The sequence below is a fragment of the Sesamum indicum genome, linkage group LG6 (genome assembly GCF_000512975.1).
Source record: "Sesamum indicum cultivar Zhongzhi No. 13 linkage group LG6, S_indicum_v1.0, whole genome shotgun sequence".
Taxonomy (NCBI): Eukaryota; Viridiplantae; Streptophyta; class Magnoliopsida; order Lamiales; family Pedaliaceae; genus Sesamum; species Sesamum indicum.
This window is the reverse complement of record NC_026150.1, coordinates 21,804,201-21,824,161: the sequence shown is the minus strand read 5'-3', so window position 1 is coordinate 21,824,161 and position 19,961 is coordinate 21,804,201. Positions and strand designations below refer to the sequence as shown.

At 33.9% G+C, this 19,961-nt stretch overlaps 3 protein-coding genes across 9 annotated transcripts; 2 read left to right on the top strand and 1 right to left on the bottom strand.

Moving 5' to 3' along the window:
• Nucleotides 2,572-5,682, top strand: LOC105165428 (WAS/WASL-interacting protein family member 1). Of its 5 annotated transcripts, XR_002287198.1 has the most exons (7): nt 2,572-3,602; nt 3,730-3,846; nt 4,140-4,309; nt 4,405-4,609; nt 4,730-4,801; nt 5,108-5,239; nt 5,394-5,678. XR_002287198.1 is itself a non-coding variant. In XM_020694351.1 (6 exons), exons 1-5 carry the CDS (start codon nt 2,937-2,939, stop codon nt 4,874-4,876), a joined length of 1,305 nt encoding a protein of 434 aa, XP_020550010.1. In that variant the 5' UTR covers nt 2,572-2,936; the 3' UTR covers nt 4,877-4,889; nt 5,108-5,682. The 5 variants fall into 5 exon arrangements, 4 of the variants coding, with proteins under 4 accessions (XP_020550010.1, XP_011082735.1, XP_011082734.1 ...); XM_020694351.1 differs by having other exon boundaries at nt 4,730-4,889; nt 5,108-5,682; XM_011084433.2 differs by having other exon boundaries at nt 5,108-5,681.
• On the top strand, nt 8,459-10,537 carry LOC105165427 (30S ribosomal protein S6 alpha, chloroplastic). 3 transcript variants are annotated; one of them, XM_020695135.1, is made up of 3 exons: nt 8,459-9,024; nt 9,186-9,252; nt 9,332-9,993. In XM_020695135.1, the coding sequence occupies exons 1-2, from the start codon at nt 8,644-8,646 to the stop codon at nt 9,219-9,221; spliced, it is 417 nt and encodes a 138-aa protein (XP_020550794.1). In that variant the 5' UTR covers nt 8,459-8,643; the 3' UTR covers nt 9,222-9,252; nt 9,332-9,993. The 3 variants fall into 3 exon arrangements, with proteins under 3 accessions (XP_020550794.1, XP_020550793.1, XP_011082733.1); XM_020695134.1 differs by having other exon boundaries at nt 9,186-9,994; XM_011084431.2 differs by lacking the exons at nt 9,186-9,252; nt 9,332-9,993 and adding an exon at nt 10,018-10,537 and having other exon boundaries at nt 8,485-9,024.
• LOC105165426 lies at nt 11,796-16,990 on the bottom strand. The gene is made up of 7 exons (XM_011084430.2): nt 16,452-16,990; nt 14,946-15,131; nt 14,054-14,235; nt 13,145-13,290; nt 12,789-13,050; nt 12,396-12,698; nt 11,796-12,261 (listed from the first exon to the last, which is right to left on the bottom strand). The coding sequence occupies exons 1-7, from the start codon at nt 16,825-16,827 to the stop codon at nt 12,013-12,015; spliced, it is 1,704 nt and encodes a 567-aa protein (XP_011082732.1). The 5' UTR covers nt 16,828-16,990; the 3' UTR covers nt 11,796-12,012.

Sequence of the window (19,961 nt, the reverse complement as noted above, 5' to 3'; positions counted from 1 at the left end):
ATGTGATTGTGAACTAAAGGAGAAATTCAATGAAAAAATTGCCCTCGACACAGTGCTTTCTAAATCAAATATTTATAGTGAGAGGATTCTATTGGACTACTTTATCATTACTATAATAATCATTTATTATTATTATTATTAATTTATTTTTAAAATTGAACGTCTAAAGTTGATATTAAAATTTTTATATAATATAAATAACTTAACACTATAAAAATTATGCTTTCACTTATTTAATATTTATGTTTTTTATATTTTATTTGCTACATTATTTGACATTACACACACATCATAGAAAAATACAAATTGAATTGCTAAGATTAATTAATAAAAGAATACTTTTTTGACAATCATACAAGTTTTTTTATTGTGTATGAATGAACAAATTATATTACTTAGTTTGAACATTATTGAATTAAACATTTAGTTTTTTTTAATAGTATTCAATATTTTAGTAGTATAAGTGATAAAAAAATAAATATAAAATATACTAATTCAAATAAAATCTATTTCTTTTGAGGAAAAAAGTTATTAATTAAAGATAATTGCAAACATTAAGCAAAAATAATATTTTTTAACATATGGGGACGAAACGATCTTTATTCAATTAAATTATTTTTAGAAGTATTTTTTTTTTCAAACACTACTCAATTTAGCTTTTATCTGTTTTTCACTTTTTTTTTACAAACAGTACTCACTTTTAATTTTATTACAACTTTCAATTTTTTCTATAAAAATCACTTTTCTACAAATAGAGATTTTCGCAACTGTCACAATTTTCCCTCTCTGTGAGGGTTTCTTTTTCTCGTCATGAGAGTACTATAGGGTTCTTTTGAAGTCTTCTTTCAATTGTTTTACCTTTGACAAAATTGATCATCGATGTTCATACGTTGGTTTAATATTTTTAAGAATCTTGGTTGCTGATGGATAATTTTTCCATTATATCTTGTTTTACTTGGATTGATTCATCTCATGATCCTCCATTTTTTTTTACCAGATCTAATTTTTTCACCCCATTTCTCTTGCTAATCTGTTGGGTTGCTTTCTCCTTTTCTATTCTTCAGGGTATGAGTTCGAGGATACCAGATCTATTGCTCTTTCTACCATTTTCGATACCATCTTAGTTCTATAGTATTCTCCAGAACCCATAGATGACAAGATTGCTAATTTTGACAGAGTTCTGTCTTTGTCAACATAAGAGGAATCTGGGGCAGCCATCCCCCTAGGTTTATGGCACAGCGAATTGGAGTAAGCTGGTTTCTATCTAATGGGTCGTTTGCTATCACACAAAAGTATTCATTTTGATGCTATGCGTACTACATTAGAGGTTATTTCAATCTAGAAAGAGATATGGATACTAAACTAATAGAGGACAACATAATACTCTTCAGATTCCATCATCAATTGGACAGACAGAGGCTCTTTGATAATGCACCCTGGCATATGAGAAGAATTTATTGGTGCTTGACATGGTTCATGAAAGACAACCCCAGAAGAAATGATTAAAAACCCTAATGATCAGTAGTTAGATGTATCTGAAATTTTTTCAAAAAAGTATAAATATAATTTTAAAACTTTTTTTAAAAAAAAAGTATAATATTATATTTTCAAAAGAAATCTAAGTGTAATTAAACTTTTTTTCAATAACTTCCGGAGGACATCATTTGTTTTAAAGCACTACATAATTATGTATGGTTACATCCTACGTGTTGTTGAGCCCAAATCAATATATTTTTATTCAAATTAGATAAAAACATATCAATATCTACGTCATGTATAATTAATCAATAAAATCACATTTTTAAATTTAAAAAATACTAGGTCAGACTCATGTGCCATTTTTGGACAACTTCGAAGAAATTTCAATGGAGGAGAATCAAAATTACGACAATTAAAAAATTGGAGGACCTTTTTACACTTCTATAAAGAAATGATTAAAACGAAGTGGGGTATAACTAAAGGATCAAAAATGCCTTTAATCTTTAGTCTACAGACTGAAATCAGTTTAGGGGGTGAATAAGGTATATGAGAAAACTGGAAGGGGTGAAAGTGTAATTAAAAAAAGATGAAAAATATATGCATGAGCATGGAGGACAAAATGAGGGGGGACCCCGTGCATTGGTTCCAAAGGCAGGCAAAAGACAAGAAGAAAGATATCCTAAATTGCCCCAAAACGTAGAAAATCAGGGCTTGCCTCAACCCACAGACATTTTCTGCTTTGAGGATATCTCAATTTTTTACGATGTTAATGGAATCGAAGGCCTGAGTAAGAGGAATAAAGAAAAGGGAAAAAACAGAAGAGAGAGAGAGTCGGTCTAAGGATGGAAATGAGGAGTGGAGCGAGGATTTGGGCGAGAAATTAGATTGAGATAGAGAGGCAAAGCATTCAAATAGGATGCTTTAGATTTGCGTTATAAAGTTTGAATTTTGAAAATTTTGGAATATTGTTTCTCCTCTCCGTTGTTTCGATATACAAAGCTGATCTGATATGTTTCTCAGACAAAGCTCAAACAACTGGGTCTGAGAAAAATCCGAAACCTTACAGATACTCCCCCCCCCCCCCCCCCCCCCCCCCCCCCCCCCTCTCTCTCTCTGTCTGTGTATGTATATGTGCGTATCTGTTGTCGTTGCCAGCAAAATAAAGTTGCTGAATTGCGGGGGTTTTCTTCTTCTTTCCTTATAAACAGGAAATCTTTGACTCCATGACCTTCAAGATTTTTTGTAATCTATAAGGTGGAGATTTGGGTTCTTTAAATTCTTTAACATTTTCCAGTTGGGATCTTTTTCAAACCCCTCAGATTTTGTGTTTTCCAGATTTTGGGTATCCAGAAAATATGGTGGGGATATGGTGGATGACTTACCATTTATGATAATCCCTTTCGGTTCTCCTTTAAATTCCAAGATTTCTTGTTAATTTTTCATGGCTCAGAGGGAGGATGGCTCAAGAAGAACAAATTCTAAGGAGCAGTTATAGTGGTAGCGGCGGCGGAGGCGGAGGCGGGGGTGGTGGTAGCGGCGGCGGAAGCGGCGGTGGAGGTAACTGTTGTAGTGGTGGTGTCAGTAGTAATAGATCTAAAAACGTTAAGCAAAAAAAAGTGCCACAGAGAGGGTTAGGTGTTGCACAGCTCGAGAAGATTAGATTGGAAGAACAGAGGAAAAAAGAAGCTTTACAAGCAGCTAATGTTTTAGCCAATAATGCTATTGGTTCACCTAGTGATACTGCTTCTGTTCAATGCCCCAATTTTGGGTCAAGTCTTTCTCCTTCTCCAAATTCAGTTCCTCTGCCACAGTCACCAACTAATTTCCCTTCACCAAATGCATTGTATAGATCAGCCCCACCAGTCCCAGTTCAGATTACAAAGCAATTAGACGGTGAATTAGGTTTGCAGTTGATTTCTGGTCCTGGAAATGGCAATTGGCCTAGATTGTGGAATGGAGAGTACAGTCATGAAGGAGAGAATCAAAGGGTAGAACATCTTGGCTTTGCATTTCGACCTCCGCAAGTGAATTTACCATATGAAACGAATGCTGCGGTTGTACCTCTTCCCAGTGTGCCTCAGAGATCATACCAACTTCAGCGACCATCTTCGTCTTCTTCAGTGGTTAGTCAAGTCCTATTGGATGATAATGATACTATGTCAATTGTAAACGCTATTGCAAGTTCTTGTGTAGTTAGTTATTAATTTTATCTTTCTATTGATTAACTACGGCCACTTGTGACAATTACAGGTGAATTTCTCTTCAGGGATTTCACCATCATCAGTATTAAGTTCCCAGATGGAGCCCCCTTCAAACCAAAGTCTTCGTGGAAACAGCTATACATCGTCAAGGCCAGAGGAAGATAAGGTATCTTATTTCTTTATCTTTATGCATTCAAGATTACTTTCTTTTATGACTGAATAATAAGTTTTTATGTTCTAAACATCAGAGGATAAAACTGTCACAATAACAGGAGTAAAACATTCTCTCTGATAATGTTGGTGTACAGTTTCATTCAATTGTTTTGCCCTTTCTTATGTCACAATCATAGATTAACCATAATATGTTATGTAAACATCTGCTTGAAAAATGGAAGATTTTTCTCAACTAATATTCCGTTCATTATAGGGTATACCTCACATTATTGTGATTCATTGTAGATGGTTGGCATGAAGAGGTCCTACCCCTTCTCTCTGGAAAGTCCAACTGCCACTTCCTTCCCCGGCAATTTTCATCCTGCAATTGCTGCTTCGAGATCAAGATCAGATGAATTACCTTCATGTAGCAGTGAGTACACAGTCCCAACGGAACCAAGAAACAAATACATGAGGTCCATTTACTATACTTGCTGTATGTTGATTTCTGGAAAATTGTGACTCCTAATTCTTGATTATGCTGACAGCATTTCGTCCACAACTGTTACAGAGATGGTCCTTCCAACTCAAGTCCCCTGCATGAGCAAAATCCGAGCGACGTCATCAGGGACAACCAGAGGCTAAATGGAGATTTTTTGACATTGGCTCCTCCGGTGGCTGCTTCTCCACCTTTAAACTCAAAGTACAAACATCCTTCCGGCTACTCCGGTCACCAAGGGGCAAAACTATCAGATTTTAAGTACTTAGCCACTCAGGTGAGTTGGAAAAATTGTTAAATTTGTTTTCTCCCTTCCATTTGTTTCCATTTCTTGTCTTTTCTGTTCAGTTGTTCACTATGACCATCTTAACTCAAATTCACTCTGTTATATTGATAGGAAAATCTCAAAAGCCAAATCCATCATCTGGAACCAGGCGGATCAACAGAACAACCCTTCAGCTTCTTCCCAGTTAAGTTACAAAGCCATGTAAACAATGGCAATGGTGAAAAGGGAGAAACAATTGATCTCAATCTGAAGCTATAGAAGCTTGCCTCATGTAATGGATTTGATTAGTTATGTGTAATGTTTTCTGTTCTGTTTTTCTAGTCATGAAACAGCATGTTAATCTTAATGGTCATTTTGCCTCTTTGTGACCTCTCATACTACTGAAATTTCTTATCCTTTCAACTTCGATGAATGTGTTATGAAAATTAGACAAATATGGATATGCTTGAGTTAGTTGGTGCCTTATAAGGCCAAATCTAATGTGAACAGGTGAGGATGACGAAAGAGAGGAGAAAGTCTGTTTGATTTCCTTCTTGCACTGTCCTTTAGCCAAAGGCAAAGCTTGGTTGTTGAAGCCACCAACCTTTTAGGTGCTTAGGCTTTCATGTGCTTGGATGTGGGGTACGTCCGATACCATTACTAGCAATAATCTTTGGCATGTGAGATCGTTGGGATCCTGACTATAATTTTGTCATGCCATGCTTCTCATGGGACCTTAACCCTATACATTATTATTACATAATTAGAATTTTTGTTAATATTAATTTGATTGCAGGCGTCCATGACTACCAAATACGATGACAAGCGTGTCGCCTTGAAAATTTTCCATGTCGAATCAAATGCATGTGTTTTGTCTAGTCAGCTCTGCACTAAAATCTTTCCTAGTACTTAGTATGCCCCTTCACTGTCATCATGACTTGTGTTGGGAGAATTTTGCAAAGATGTAGACTAATTGATGCTCTTTTTCTTGCTCACATATTCTTGACTGCAGAGCGTTTGGTTTGAGGAAAATCTAGTCATAGTTTGCTATTTTTGTTCCGACGGCCTTTCAACTCTGTGTGAAGATAAGATCTGATAGTTTTGTCATGCTGTAAAGTTTTAAGTACTGATATACCTTATCTTGAATGTTTGAATCTGTGTTTTACTTGTAGCTAAAAGTAGCTTAAAAATTCCAAGGTTTTACATGAAATCATAGATACAATTCTGGTTTGCTGTGAAGTTTTACTCTAGAAACCAACTTGTCTGAAGATCAGGTTGCTTGACCAGATTGTGGCTACTCCCTTGTCTTGTTGAACATATGTCTGTGTTCTTGGTTCTTGTCAAACAAATTTAGGTAAACACATTTTGTTAGTGTGGTTCAAAAAGTTGTCTTTTCTGGACAAGTAATAGATTATATAGAAAAAAGTTCACTTGGTTGGAAGTAAAAGTTGTTAGTGATTGCAAAGAAGTAGTGATAAATATAGAAAAATAGTAAAACGGAGTGTTTATTAGAAAAGTTGCGCACCACCACTTTATTACTTTATTTATGAAAAGACCCCTTTGCCCTTGATTTATTGAAATTTGTTTTTTGAATCCATTTGGAATAATTTATCAAAATACCAATCCAACGTGTGCTTCACCATTTTTGGGTTAAAAGTAATTTTCTGGGGTTAAAAAACAGAATTGTAGTTTTTGAACACTCGACTTTAGCTTTCTTTCCTTTCTCATTTTTCCTTTTTTCTTTTGGAATAATTACATTTTTCGTTCCTGACGTGTAATTGTAAGTAGATTTTTTATAACTTAAAAAATTATATTTAGTAGCCTTTATATTATTTTTGTCTAAAAAATAAATTCTTTTGTTAATCAAACTTTACCAAATTTATTTTGCTGATACCTGGGTTCATGCATTTATTTTCATCTATGTTTAATTACACACATTAGAAAAAAAGAAAAAAAGAAAATCGAATGTGAGGAGGTATTAACTGAATTTGGTGAATTTTGATTTAAAATAGGATTTATTTATTAGATGGAACCAAATGTTAGGTATATTAAATGTAATTTTACAAACTGTAAGAAGTTTATGTTAGGGGTAGCATTGAGTCGAGCTCAACTTTTTTTTGTGAGCTCGAGCTTGAGCTCGACTTTGAGTGGTATGCCTCGAGCTCGAATCTTACCTGATGAGCTCGAGCTATTTTTTTTTAATTTTTTTTTATTATTATTAGATTAAATCATGGGAATCACCAAATCTTTACATAAATTTATAAGTAATAAAATAGATTGCATAATGCATACTATGTTATAAATATACCAAAATATAGTATGATATTTTAATTATTATTATAAATATAAACTACTAACTAGTTTAGTAGTAAATAATTAGTAAAATATACCAAAAAAATCATACTAAATAATTCAAAATTGTAGAAAAAATATTCATTATCTGGAATAATGCAATTGAAATACATAAAAATATTTTATAGTTGAGATTAATATATTTTTACAATCTGCAATATATTTATATATATATTTATAAATATTTTACATTGATGTAACTATCATTTTACATTATTAAACAATATGAATTAATTGAGCCATCAAAATTCAGATTAAATCGTTAGATATGATCAAACTTACAGAAAAATACATTTGATAAAGTTTTAAATTTATTGAATATACGAATGTCGAGGTATCATACTCAAAACATAAGCGTAATAACTCAAAACAGTGTATCGTTGAATCTGGTCATCTGATTTTAAATTATATTGTCGATATGATCTAATGAACACAATCTTATATATATATTTTTTAATTCGGTATGAATCTGGTGCCCAAATTTTAAGATATCGTAATTCTTTATTAAATTTTTTTATCTCATTATATATATAACAAAATAATAATAATAAAATAATCAAAATTATTCAACCATTATTATTATTATTATTATCATTATTTTTAGATTAATTCATAGGAATCACTAAGTTTCGACATAAATTTATAAGTATAAAATAGGTTGCATAATGCACAGTATGCATCTTGATATAAATATAAAATTCAGAAATAGATAAAAAAAATTACAAATGAATTACTTGTCAATTTAAAAAAAGTATATGTTAAAATATAACATAAAGTTTATATAATATTATATTAAATAGTTATTTTATGAAAAATATTATAATTTATTAAGTTGTTGATATTTATTTTTGTATAAAGATTAAATGTATAAACAAAAGTACCATAATTTTTTATTATCCAAAATAAAAATATATGATATTGATTAATAATTATAATATATGGATAATTTTGAGTATAAAATTGATAAAGTATTGAATATGAAATTAAATATATAAAAAATTTTAAAAATAAAAATATATATAAAAAACAAAAAAATAGAAAAAGCAACGATCAATGATCGACTTATTATAGGTCAAATAAATATTTTTTTTATCAAATTATTCTTATAAGGGTGAAGATGCATATTGGTAGTGTGGTTAGAAAATATTTATTTAACCTGCAATAAGTTTATAATAAATCAATTGGATAAAAATATAAATTTTCATCAATTCTTTTACCAATGCCAACAAATGTTATAAATTTTTTGACCGAATAAATCTATTTATTAGATAGAAATAAATAAGAGAATTATTAAATATAATTTTATAAATTATTGTGAATTTATGTATAATTGCACAAAATTTAAAGAGTGGGAAAACTATCCCCTTCTTTTCTTTGGTTTATAGAATTGCACATTTCTTTCTTAAAACCAAAATTCGTACGGATATTCATTAATTTTATTTTTGTATCATTTTTAAAAATCACTTTTTGAAAAATTATAAGTTGCCGAATTTAATTGAATTTGCACTTGAAAAATGCCCGAGTCTTGTCAATTCATTCGGTGATGAAGAAAGTCGCATTAGAGAAACCGCGCGTCTTACGTTCCGAGATCAGAATCGCAGATAACTGGAGAAACGCGGGCATCTTCCAGTGTTGGTTTCTCCCCTTATCTACTGCCATAAGAACGCCCAGCTGCTCGTAGACCCCAAGCATCAATGGCGTCAGCTTCTCTCTCCTCCTCTGCTCTCATGGTTTCTAAACCACCCTTCATCCATCCCCATTCTTCTTCGCCCGCTCTTCTACACCCTTTGAAATGGAACTACCCCATTAAAGTTCCGCAGCTGAGGAGAAGTGTAAGTTCCCAGCGAACGGCGCCAGCTGTCAAAGCAGAGTTCGATATAGCATTCTTCGAGAGAGATTTGGCAGGAAGCGACGCCCCGCCGACGCCGACGATACCGGGGGCGGGATTTCCGGACGTGGAAGATAAGGAGGAGCCGCAGTGTCCTCCGGGCCTACGGAAATACGAGACGATGGTTGTCTTAAGGCCCGATATGTCTGAGGATGAGCGCCTTGCCTTCACCCAGAAATATGAAGAGGTAAATTAGTATTGTTTTCTTTGGATTTCTGTTTAGTCTGCTTACTTTTTGGGTTGATCATGATTTCTAGATGCTTGAATTAATGCTTCAAAGAACTAAGATTTGGTGCTCTTGTGAATCTGATGAATGTGCATTCTTTTCTACCTTCTTTTCTTGTTTAGCTTCTAGTTGTTGGAAGTGGAAAGTTACGGGTATGAAGATTTGTTAACTGATGGTGGTCTGGAAATGGTAAATGCTGAATACTATTTAGAGTTCTTATATTTTAAAACCTTTGAGCCCACTGCTGAAGTCAGGTCGCTGCTTTTAGATAAGATTTGATAAAGAAATATGCTTGATGAGAAAGGATTTGAACTTTGCCATAGATGGATCATGAAGTTGTGGAGTATGTCATTATATAATCTGGAGGGTGGAGTATATGTGTTTGGGAAGATGAGTTACTGGTGTAAATCAGACCTTAGAATTACGCAGGCGGTCATGGTAAGAATGATGTAAATCATATACAGTTACCAATTACTGTATGATTCTGAAGATACTCCAGTTGTATGGTTTTCTAGTAGCAACTTTGTGATTGTAATAATATCTTCTCGTCCATCACATAAGATTTTGGGGAAGAAGATCTGTCACCTTTCTTCAGGATACATGGAATTGAAGGCTTTGACATTTTAATTTAGTATCTTGGTTTTAGGCAATACTCAAAATCGGCCATTTTTCAGCTAAATTGAACGTTAAGGCCCTTAAGGGGCGAAAATGCTTCTGAGTTACCAGCTTGGTAAATCAAAATGGACGGGGAAATTTTCCATTTCCGGGCAAAAGAGTATACTGAAGTTTTGGCATTCTATCTCCTCTTTTGAGTATGGGCTCATCAGATTTTTCTCTAAATGCATGCTGAAACTAAAGATTGTCATTGTGCTTTCAAATAAATAATAAAGCACACGATTTTTCTTTCACCCACAAAATGTGGTTTTAATGCTGTATTGAAATTTGTTTCTATAGTTGCTCGTTGCTGGTGGTGGTATGTATGTGGAGGTGTTCAACAGGGGCGTAATTCCACTTGCCTACAGCATCAGAAAGAAAAACAAAGCTGGAGAGAGCAACACTTACTTGGATGGTATCTACCTTCTTTTCACCTATTTCACCAAACCCGAGTCAATGACAATTCTCAACGAAACACTACTAGCGGATGATGATGTTATCCGATCATCCAGTTTCAAGATCAGGAAAAGGAAGTTTTAGAGACCTTCCCTTGTCTGTTTCAATGTGCTGTATGATTAGTGTTAAGTATTCTTGCCCAGTTCCTGGTTCGTTATCCATGCTAATACAGAGCTAGATTTTATGTTTTCATATCGAATGAGCAAATTCTGGTATAATTTCGGCAAAGAAGTCGGCATAGTCCTACCTCAATCTTGATGAAAGGGGAAGTAGATCGACATCCTTGTGTAGACATGCTTCTTTTGTACTTAATGAATTGATTCTTACATTATCGTTCTATGTAACCTTTCTAATGTGATTTTCATTTTTGTATCAAACATCTTGTAAATGATTGTAGGACGTAGTCCAGCAGCAGTGGGCCCCAAATAAACAATCCTAATAAACCATTATAGAGGGATAATGAATTTGAAAATCCTTGTACAAATATTATTACCAAAAACAGGGATTAAAATATAAATAAAAGAATATAAATAAAAAGATCTAAACTAATAATATATATATAAGTAGATTAGGATAAAGAAAAAGAGAAGGACAAAAAGATATATGGAGAATAATGGTTCAAGGGCCAGATCCGGTATAGGGGAGTCCAAATGCTGGCAACCTCTCGCAGTTGCTTAGCCCAAAAAAACCACCAAGGTTCAGTCCGCTAAGGACCATTCAAATTTTCACTAAGGAAATAATCACAGAGAACTTTTAAGGAGTGAACGAAAAAGAGAGATCGAATTTTCTGGTCACTATCATCATTAGAAACCACCAAAAATATATATAGGGAAAAAATATTAATTTTCGAGAGATAGAAGTATGGTGGAAGAGGAAATCAAGAAGAGAGAGAAAAGTGAAAGAGACGAGGAGTCGGGACAAATTAGGATTAGGATTTTTACCTGAAAAAGAAGGTATCGTATATATAAAAGAGGAGCCAAGTCGGGTAAGTGGTCTGAGCCGGAGGAATGGGCCAAAATAGTAGAGTGGGTTGAGCCATCCGAGTGAGAGGGAAATGGAGGATTTGGGCTGGGCCTAAATGGGGACATGGACCATATTTATTTTAACAATGATGTTGGTTATTACTGTCCTACATTTTGCTATTACTTATTACTAACTTGTCCTGCATCCTTTTGAGTCAATATTTCAGGGAAGGAATGATCCTTTTCATGGTCTTGATCACTGGTTCTCTTTTCTCTTAATATATTTCACGGATTAAATGCAACTTAAACCCTTATTATATTAAAATGAACAAATTACCCCTCATGAAAATATAGTAATTTATCTCCCTATATTTTTTAAATAAAATAATTTACATTTTAAAAAAAAAAACACAGAGAGTAGATTGATACATTATAAAAATACAGAGAGATAAATAACTAAATTTTTTTCATAAAAAAATAATTTACACATATCACATGAGAATAAATTACATTTTTCCATATATACATCACAGGCATAATTTGGATTTGAAAATATTCTGATGTACTTATCTCAGCCCCCGAAGCTGAATCCACAATTTATGGACTGCAACAAATGCCCAAAACGGCCAATAATAATCATTACTTCGCAGTTCGCATACATCAAACCAAGATCGACCGTAGCTACCATTACTTTCAACAAAGTTGTAAATAAGTTCTCAAAAATGTAATAATCAATAAGATTCTCAAACACAACTTTCCCACAAATTAGAACCTTTCGAGTTTTACAGTAACACTCGAGATCTCATGGAGACTTGTTACCAGAAATTTACACTAGAAAAGAAAACAAATTGCTCAAGGCCAAAACCCAAAACAGGATTTATGACCAGCCGAAGACATAATCAAGAACATACACAAGCGCCAGAGAAAATGGATACAGTAAGAAAGCTAAGAAAGCAGTCCAAAGTGGGAAAGTCGTGCGAATGCTGGCAAACACCCCCATCACAATGCACACAATCAGAATGACCAGCACTTCGGATGAGAAATCCCAGACCAGCCCTCGAACATAAACAAGTGCCAAGAAGACTGATAGACACAGGGCATTGTTCATCGTAACAGCTCCGTACAGCTGACACAGCAAAATAAGGGTCAGGATAATTGATCCGAGACTATTTTCCTCTATAGTATACACATTAGACTATTTTCCTCCATACAAAAGTTTATGAACCAGAAAAAAATAAAGAGAATAACAAAGCATCTTACCTCTGAAAATGTCAAAGAGGCGGATCTCAACTTTTTCCTGGTGGCAAATATAATGGCGGACACAGCCTCACTGGAGTTGGTAGCCAATGGCAATGCAATAAATGATATGAAAAAAGTAGGAATCTTTGTGGCATCGGAGAAATTATCAACAGCGTCAACCAAAGGATCTGCAAATGCAGCTGCAATCGCAGTTCCAAGGAGCAGCAAAAGTACAGCTTTAATTGAATTCCATCGTGGATTCTCAAAACCCTCGACAATCTCATCACTTTGATCACCCAGAAGATCGTGGTCTCTCTTTGTTTGCTGCTCCAAAAAGAAAAGAAAAAGAATCAACGAAATAACAATCCAGATAGTTGGAAACATTCTAGACAAGCTCATTAGGAAGCAACATACCATGTGAAAATCATCTATATACTTCATTGAACCGGCATAGTTAGAAACTGCTCTCGCCTCTTGAAGCCATCGCCCAACTCCATGAATGAACTCTCTTAAATCAACTCTAGAGTCAAGACTGATGTCAAAATCCTTCATCACTTTCTCCACGGCATCTTCCCGATCCAAATTGATCTCGTTGAACTGGATTCCAAGAATTAGAGCTCTTAATTCTGAGTGTGAAAGGTGTCCGTCCTCATTTTCATCAATTGCTTTAAACAGCCTGCCATATCCGGGGCAATGATAAATATTAATTATAAATCCAGCCGCATAAAGATACAGTCAGTGCCAGTACATAGAAACAGCTGTGAACTTACTTCTCCAGTACTTCTTCATTAGGTCTCCCGTCCTCAGTAGAAAGCCTCCCTAGAGCACGCATTTTCAAATGCTTCAAGATTCCTGATATTACATGCTTATGCTTTGCATAAGCTAGTCGCCTCCTTTGAACCCATGGCTGGAATACCTGCATAAAAATTCAAAGGAATGCTGAGAGATTCTTATGAAAAAATTAAGAACAAGAGATAGACATGTCAGCACGGCATTCTAGTAAATTTAATCCAACAAGGAGCACGAACTTCATAACAACACCTGAAATGATCTTGTTTCTCTAAGTCAGTTACTATTGCGTCTGTACTTGATAAATGCAGAAAATAACAATGGGGCACCAAAAGAATACCTATATTTATGATATAACAACACTAAAAAGACTTAAAGATGAAACAATGGCACACCCACCCCAACCAAACTGTATCCTTTCATGCATGCCTTATTGCGTTACTAGTGCATGCATTACATTTCTTATCAATTGGTAGTCTTTGCTCCCTCTCTTTTAAACTGCAACTAATTCATAAAACATTGATCTGGTGGATTCTAGTGGCTCGCCAACTGACACCACAATTTGGGGGTGACTGGGTGGAGAATACTGCAAAGGAGTTTCCAAAATAATTGGAACCTGAGACACCACAAACCAGATGTGATTTTTGGGGTATCACATGGAATTTGGTTTTAAAAAGTATCATCAACTAAAAGATGTCAAAAAGTACAATGTTAGAATTGGGGAAACCTGTTCTAGCATTATCATGAATAAGAAGAATGACTTGCGCAAGAAAATTCAAAGGCCACTTGACTCTAAATATGCTTCTTCCCATGAAGTTATGGTTTTAAGAATATAAAAATCCAGATATTCAATGAGATGTCAACTTCTAAGTTTCAGATTATTTAATTACCTGGTAAAGGCAATAGGATACCAGAAGGGAAGCAGAAACAATGAGACCAATCAATACAGACAGGTGCCTTCCTGAATTTGAATGCAAAATTTGTGGTAATTGGACTATTATGAACGGAAGTACAGAAATAGCCATAATAATGCCTGCATAGCTTGTCCAGATATCAGTACTAATGCCAGAGCCTGCATGGAAACAGTAAACAGTAAGATATCAGAGAAGAATTTGGCCACACCGAGAAGAGAGAGAAACATTGTGAGGCGACCAGGATAATACAATAAGTTTTATCTATCAACTAGAGTTCTTATTTGGAGCAGAACTGGGTGAAAAGGATTAAAAAAATAAAAGGAAAAAGAAAAGAGACAGAGTAAAACTAGCAGGAGAATAGAATTTGGGTCAGAAAGAAGATCCCAGTTTCTTTGTAAACCAATTAAGTATAACTGCAGATTCAGACATCCAGGTCGGTTACTATTTGTTCAATCTCTGTGTAATGAGGTTTCTCTTAAATAAAGTTGTTTTAGCACATTAAAATATTGGTGTAATACAGAAATAGTCCTAAATGTAGTTTGCCCCCTAAAGAAGCCAATCTTTGAAATGAAAGATTTTATTGGAGTATATCATGCAACCTCTAAAAAGAGTCGGCTCGCTTCTTGGATAATCCAAGTTGTTAAAACCAAGTATGTTTATTTTAAAACTGATCAGAAGCTTTATCAAATCTAGCAGTTAAGCAGCTAGACCAAACTTCAGAATGAACGAAACAATTCAAAGCATGCCTAAACATTGTTATACATGCAACATGCATATACGACCAGCAAAGTGAACGGACGGAGCTTCATGGGCAGTTTACACTACTTTGACAAGGAATGGGGGCCTTGGGGAAGAGATAGAGACATACCGGTTAAACTGAAGCCTTTTGTGTCTTGGGAGTCTACGGCAACATGATTTACTATATCACACTTTCCAACAACAACACAGGTACCCCAAATCACAGTAAGAAGCATGACTGTTGACCCAGCTAGAAGTCCCATTCCAACTGATACCTGGCTTTGAGCAGTCTCTACACTTCCAGACAGCCCCGAGACTGAAAACACAGAATAAATGAGCAATAGGCAAATGCAGGAATACTAATCGCATTGATGACTGGCTATCGGTTGCAAACGCAAAGGGCTAGAGCCAAGTTACAGATAAATAAAGAACGACTGTGTATGCATGTTAAGGACTGGTTACAATGAAAGCTCTACAAGTGATATGAGAAAAAGGTGGTCACCGGAGCAACCAGGTTGAAGATATATAAACAGATCTTAGCACCAATAAAAGGAGTTGATCTTTTGTTATCTTAATAATAAAATTTATAAGAATGTTGCAAAGTATAAATTTCAATATCCCAATCTATATTGTCGAAAATAATAAATAAATAATATTCTGCCTGTATGATTTGTTCCTACCATCAAATAGTTATAACATGACACATCAAGATTTTAGATGTTTCTTTTCTATTCAATTTATATTATATCCATCACCGCCTGATTAAGCATGAAATTGAAATGAAATATCACGTGATGACAAAAACCAGAATTGTTCAGATCCGTTCTTGTCTCTCTCAATCCTTCTAACTGATTCCTTGAATGCTCCTTCGACAACATAAAGTCAAATTATCTAATTTTTTGATTGCTACTTATCACTTCAATTCTTCAACCACTTCAGTGTTTTGCAACTTCTTAACTGTAAAAATATCTGTCGTGTTGTTCAAAATAATTCAAATACACTCGAAAAGATTATCAAAATTGTCTATTTCTGTTAGTCAAAATTGATGGTGAACTGCAACAACAAAGCTTCCAATTGTAGATGGAGGGCATTAGAGAAGAACTATCATCCAACGAACTACTAACTTATGTCCAAAAGGTAAAACCGAAACGACCAACGGAAAAATATACTGTCAACTAGACCTACAGAGAACACGATTAAAGAAAAAGGATTAATAACCAACGGAAAAGCAGATACTGCCAACCAGACCTACCGCGGACTGACGGACATGATTAGGAAAGGGGTTAATGACCACCAACGGCAAAATATATACTGTCACCTATCACAAACATCATTTAAGGGGGGAAAGAAAGATTAATTTGAAAATTTGTGTAATTATCTTTAATACCCTTTTTATGATTAAAGACACATCCATTTACCACAAAACAATTTACAATTATATATCCTCCAAAATTAGATATAAAATTTAAGCTCTTATATTTTTTATGACATAATATCAAATATCCTAATTAATTTTTTCTATAATGGAATAAGATGCATATAAAGATTATAAATCTATCGTTTGAAGTGGAGAAAAAGCAATATTCAGATTATTTTCAAAAATAGTTTTAAATTGATGTAAGAAAAGGAGGATTACCAAGAATAAGCATAGCATCAGGAAGTGCTCCGAGCATCGGAAGGAAAAGGCCGCCGACGATTCCAGGGCCGAGGATCTCAAGCAGAAGCTCGCTGCCGGTGGAGAGATAGGTTGCGGCAAGGAACATGAGATAACCGTAGACCAGAATTAAGAAGAGGTTCCCCAGTGCAGTGGAGGTACAGGGCATGAAACCGTAGGTCTGCTCACAGGTCTCCTCCGCCGCGTAGAGGCGGAGGAAGTTGGGGAGCTTGGAGGAGTGGACCCCATCAGAGACGAGATCTGATTGGTCGGCGATGAAGCGACCATAGGTGAGGCCGCATAAGACCAGGAAGACGACAACCGTGAGGAGAGGCCTGTGCTTCGGCTGGCGACGCATAGTGGAACTCAGCTCTCTGTGTGAGTGTGTCACTGAAAATATCTCTCTGTATCTCTCTCTCTCTCACTTTCTATATATATATAGAGAGAGAGAGAGGTGTGTGCGGATGTATTTGTGCGTGGAAATGAGTGTGTTAATGGAGTGTGGAAGACGTGTATGGAGAGTGAGATAAATGGAGGGGCACTCTTTGAATTTTGGCTTTTATTATTAGTGAAGACAATAGAATACTGTGCAATTAGAATAATCAAATATTTTATTCTTTGCCCCATAAATATCTATTATTCCAGATCTGCCCCAAATTTCATCACACCAATCAACCAACACATAACTATTGCCCTCTAACCACACAGTTTAAACATAATCATTTAGTTTATTATTTTCAAGAATTTAGTAAATAAACTAAAATATTTCATTTATATTTATTATAACTCAAATAATTCCGAATAAGAAAAATGTATATAGCTATATAATTTCAAAAAATTTAATTCGTTATATTTGAAAATTGTATTTTATGTTAATTACACGTCACAAAAATATAAGTCAAGCTTTATAGGAGTTGGGGGGGGAGCAGTGGAGTATCATATTCCTGTCGATGTTACTTTTATCCGTGCAAAGTTGGAAAAGGTTATGATTGATTACGTAAAACTTTGCTTAAGATGTAAATAACGACATAATAGCAAAGATCGTGTGAACTAAATGTTGGTGCAAAAATGAGAATCTTCCCCCTTTCTACTTCTCAACTATAGAAATTAAAATCTCTGTCATAATTTATTTAGATAATTAAGCCACACTCTTATGTGATTTCATATAATTATATATATTTTTTATTATTTAAAAGGTTATATTTAATATCTCTAATGTTTGTTTTTGTCTAATAAATAGATCTGTTTGTATTTATTTGTTAGTAAAATTTATGAAATTTGCTGACATCAGCAAAAAATTGAATGAACTCAATTGCAAACAGTGAACTTAAATGGCTTAGGAGTTCTGAGGCCTCATCTCCCATGTGAGACGCCTTAATAGGACAAAATTATTTTGTTTTGAAATCAAAATAGATAATAATTGCTCCGGGATTATTGAGCTAAGACCTCTATTCTTGTAAGGCACATTTTCAAAACAAAATTGTGAGACTTGTATCAGATCAAAACGAACAATAACTCATACAATGAAACACCGATCAAATTGCAAGAAATTAATATAACACCATCTTGACGATAGTAACTACCACAAACAGGAGTCATCAATTCAAGAGAGTGACATATTCAGAGCGTTCTTTGGAGGTGTATGATAAGATATATGTGGCGAGTAGAGGATGAGGATTTGAGGGCTAGTCATTGAAGATGAATTATTGATAGTGTGAATTTAGGTGGGCTACCCCAGTACCAGGCCTTGCTGTAGGAGTAGTTGGTATTATCATCAACCCTCTCATTTACTTGTACGTTTATTGCATAATTGACTTAAAAGCTTAGCTGGTGTGAACACCGAAGTCGGCCGGCCGACCTGATTTAACGTCAATTTCATCTGATAAAATAAGACAAAACAGTAAGAAAATCTTCTCTTGTCTCGGACAAGTCATGAGCCTCATCATCATCATCATATCCAACAATAATCTTTATGCCGTTATCATTTGCATATTTCGGGCATATTTTGAATTATCTTTTATTTAAGGATATATTACAATAAATTCTTTTTGAATTTGATATAATTTTTATTATTTAAAAAATTATTAATACATTTAATTTGAACAACGACCCAACAACTAACTTAATCTACTAGTCGTCGTTATATTTCAATTCATTTTTTTGTTTTTGCTAACTAATTGTCCTTGTAGATTATGAATAATTTATTTTTTTAAATCAAATTTTTTATAGTCTAAATTTAAAAAAAAAATATTATAATTTACCTTTTATTTAATTTTTGAAGTAGAATAAAAATAATACCATCACTTGTACATGTATGCGAACAATTAAGAAACAATGGATTACCCGTCATGTCCGCATCAATTTATTTAAATAAAACATATATATATATAATGAAGACAGATCAAATTATAATTTAGATATTGATAGAAAATTCAAGAAACATTTGATTTGATCATTATTATTTATTCGGATATTATTTGGAAATTAGAGGAATGGGTTTGAGATTGGATCAACAGTTTCTGACAACTCTAGCACGTGGGAGGTGATGGGTTGATTGACTTTGGAATTTAATTTAATTTATTCCTCTTAACAATCTTTGAATTTTTTAAGTAATAATTGTTTAGGTTCAGGGAGCAACCACATGTTTCTTATTTGATGAAATTGTAATATTTATTAAAAAATTATTTTATATATATTGTTATAGAAATAACAATTTACAATTAAATATCTTGCTCTCCTTAAGGAGATTCAAGCCCACTGCAACAGACTTCTCATTGGTCCAACAACATTACTCTTGACTTGTCCTCTTCAGGATACAACAACCCGACAACGTCGTATGGCTTTAATTCACTCCGGACAAGTAATAGAGTTCAAACCTCCACTAAAAAGGAGCACATTCCAACAACTAATATAATTATCTCTTATAAAATAATTGCATGTAGTATATGTGTATGTGTGTACTTCAAAACAAGTAGAATGATGTCCTCTTTCATAGGTGTAGAAATCATCCATTATTTTAATGTGAATTAATGGACAATTACGTAATAGAAAGTGGTGATAAGTGAATAGTAATATGTATGAATATGGTGTAATAATGAGATGATGGTATTAAAAAGAGATTATTACAAATATTATGACTATAAACATCCATTGGTCTCAACTTCAATGAGAGGAATATGAAAAGACATACACTTTAATTTAAATATTAAAATGCAATATATATATGTATATTAACATATATGCATATTTCCTTGTTTTCATTAGGAAAGGAAAAAGCAGTATGAGTTGGTTGGTTTTGATAAATTGATTAATAGATTGTGAAATTTGTAAATTAAATATAAAATATTTAAATTTACGTGGTACGGATAATTTTCTTATATGTGAGGTTGTTTAAGATCAATTTTATTAGTATGAATTTTTGTTATTATAATACAAGATCATCCATTAATTACTTATATTTGTGCGTGCATGATGCCGCACTCAAATCGTCTG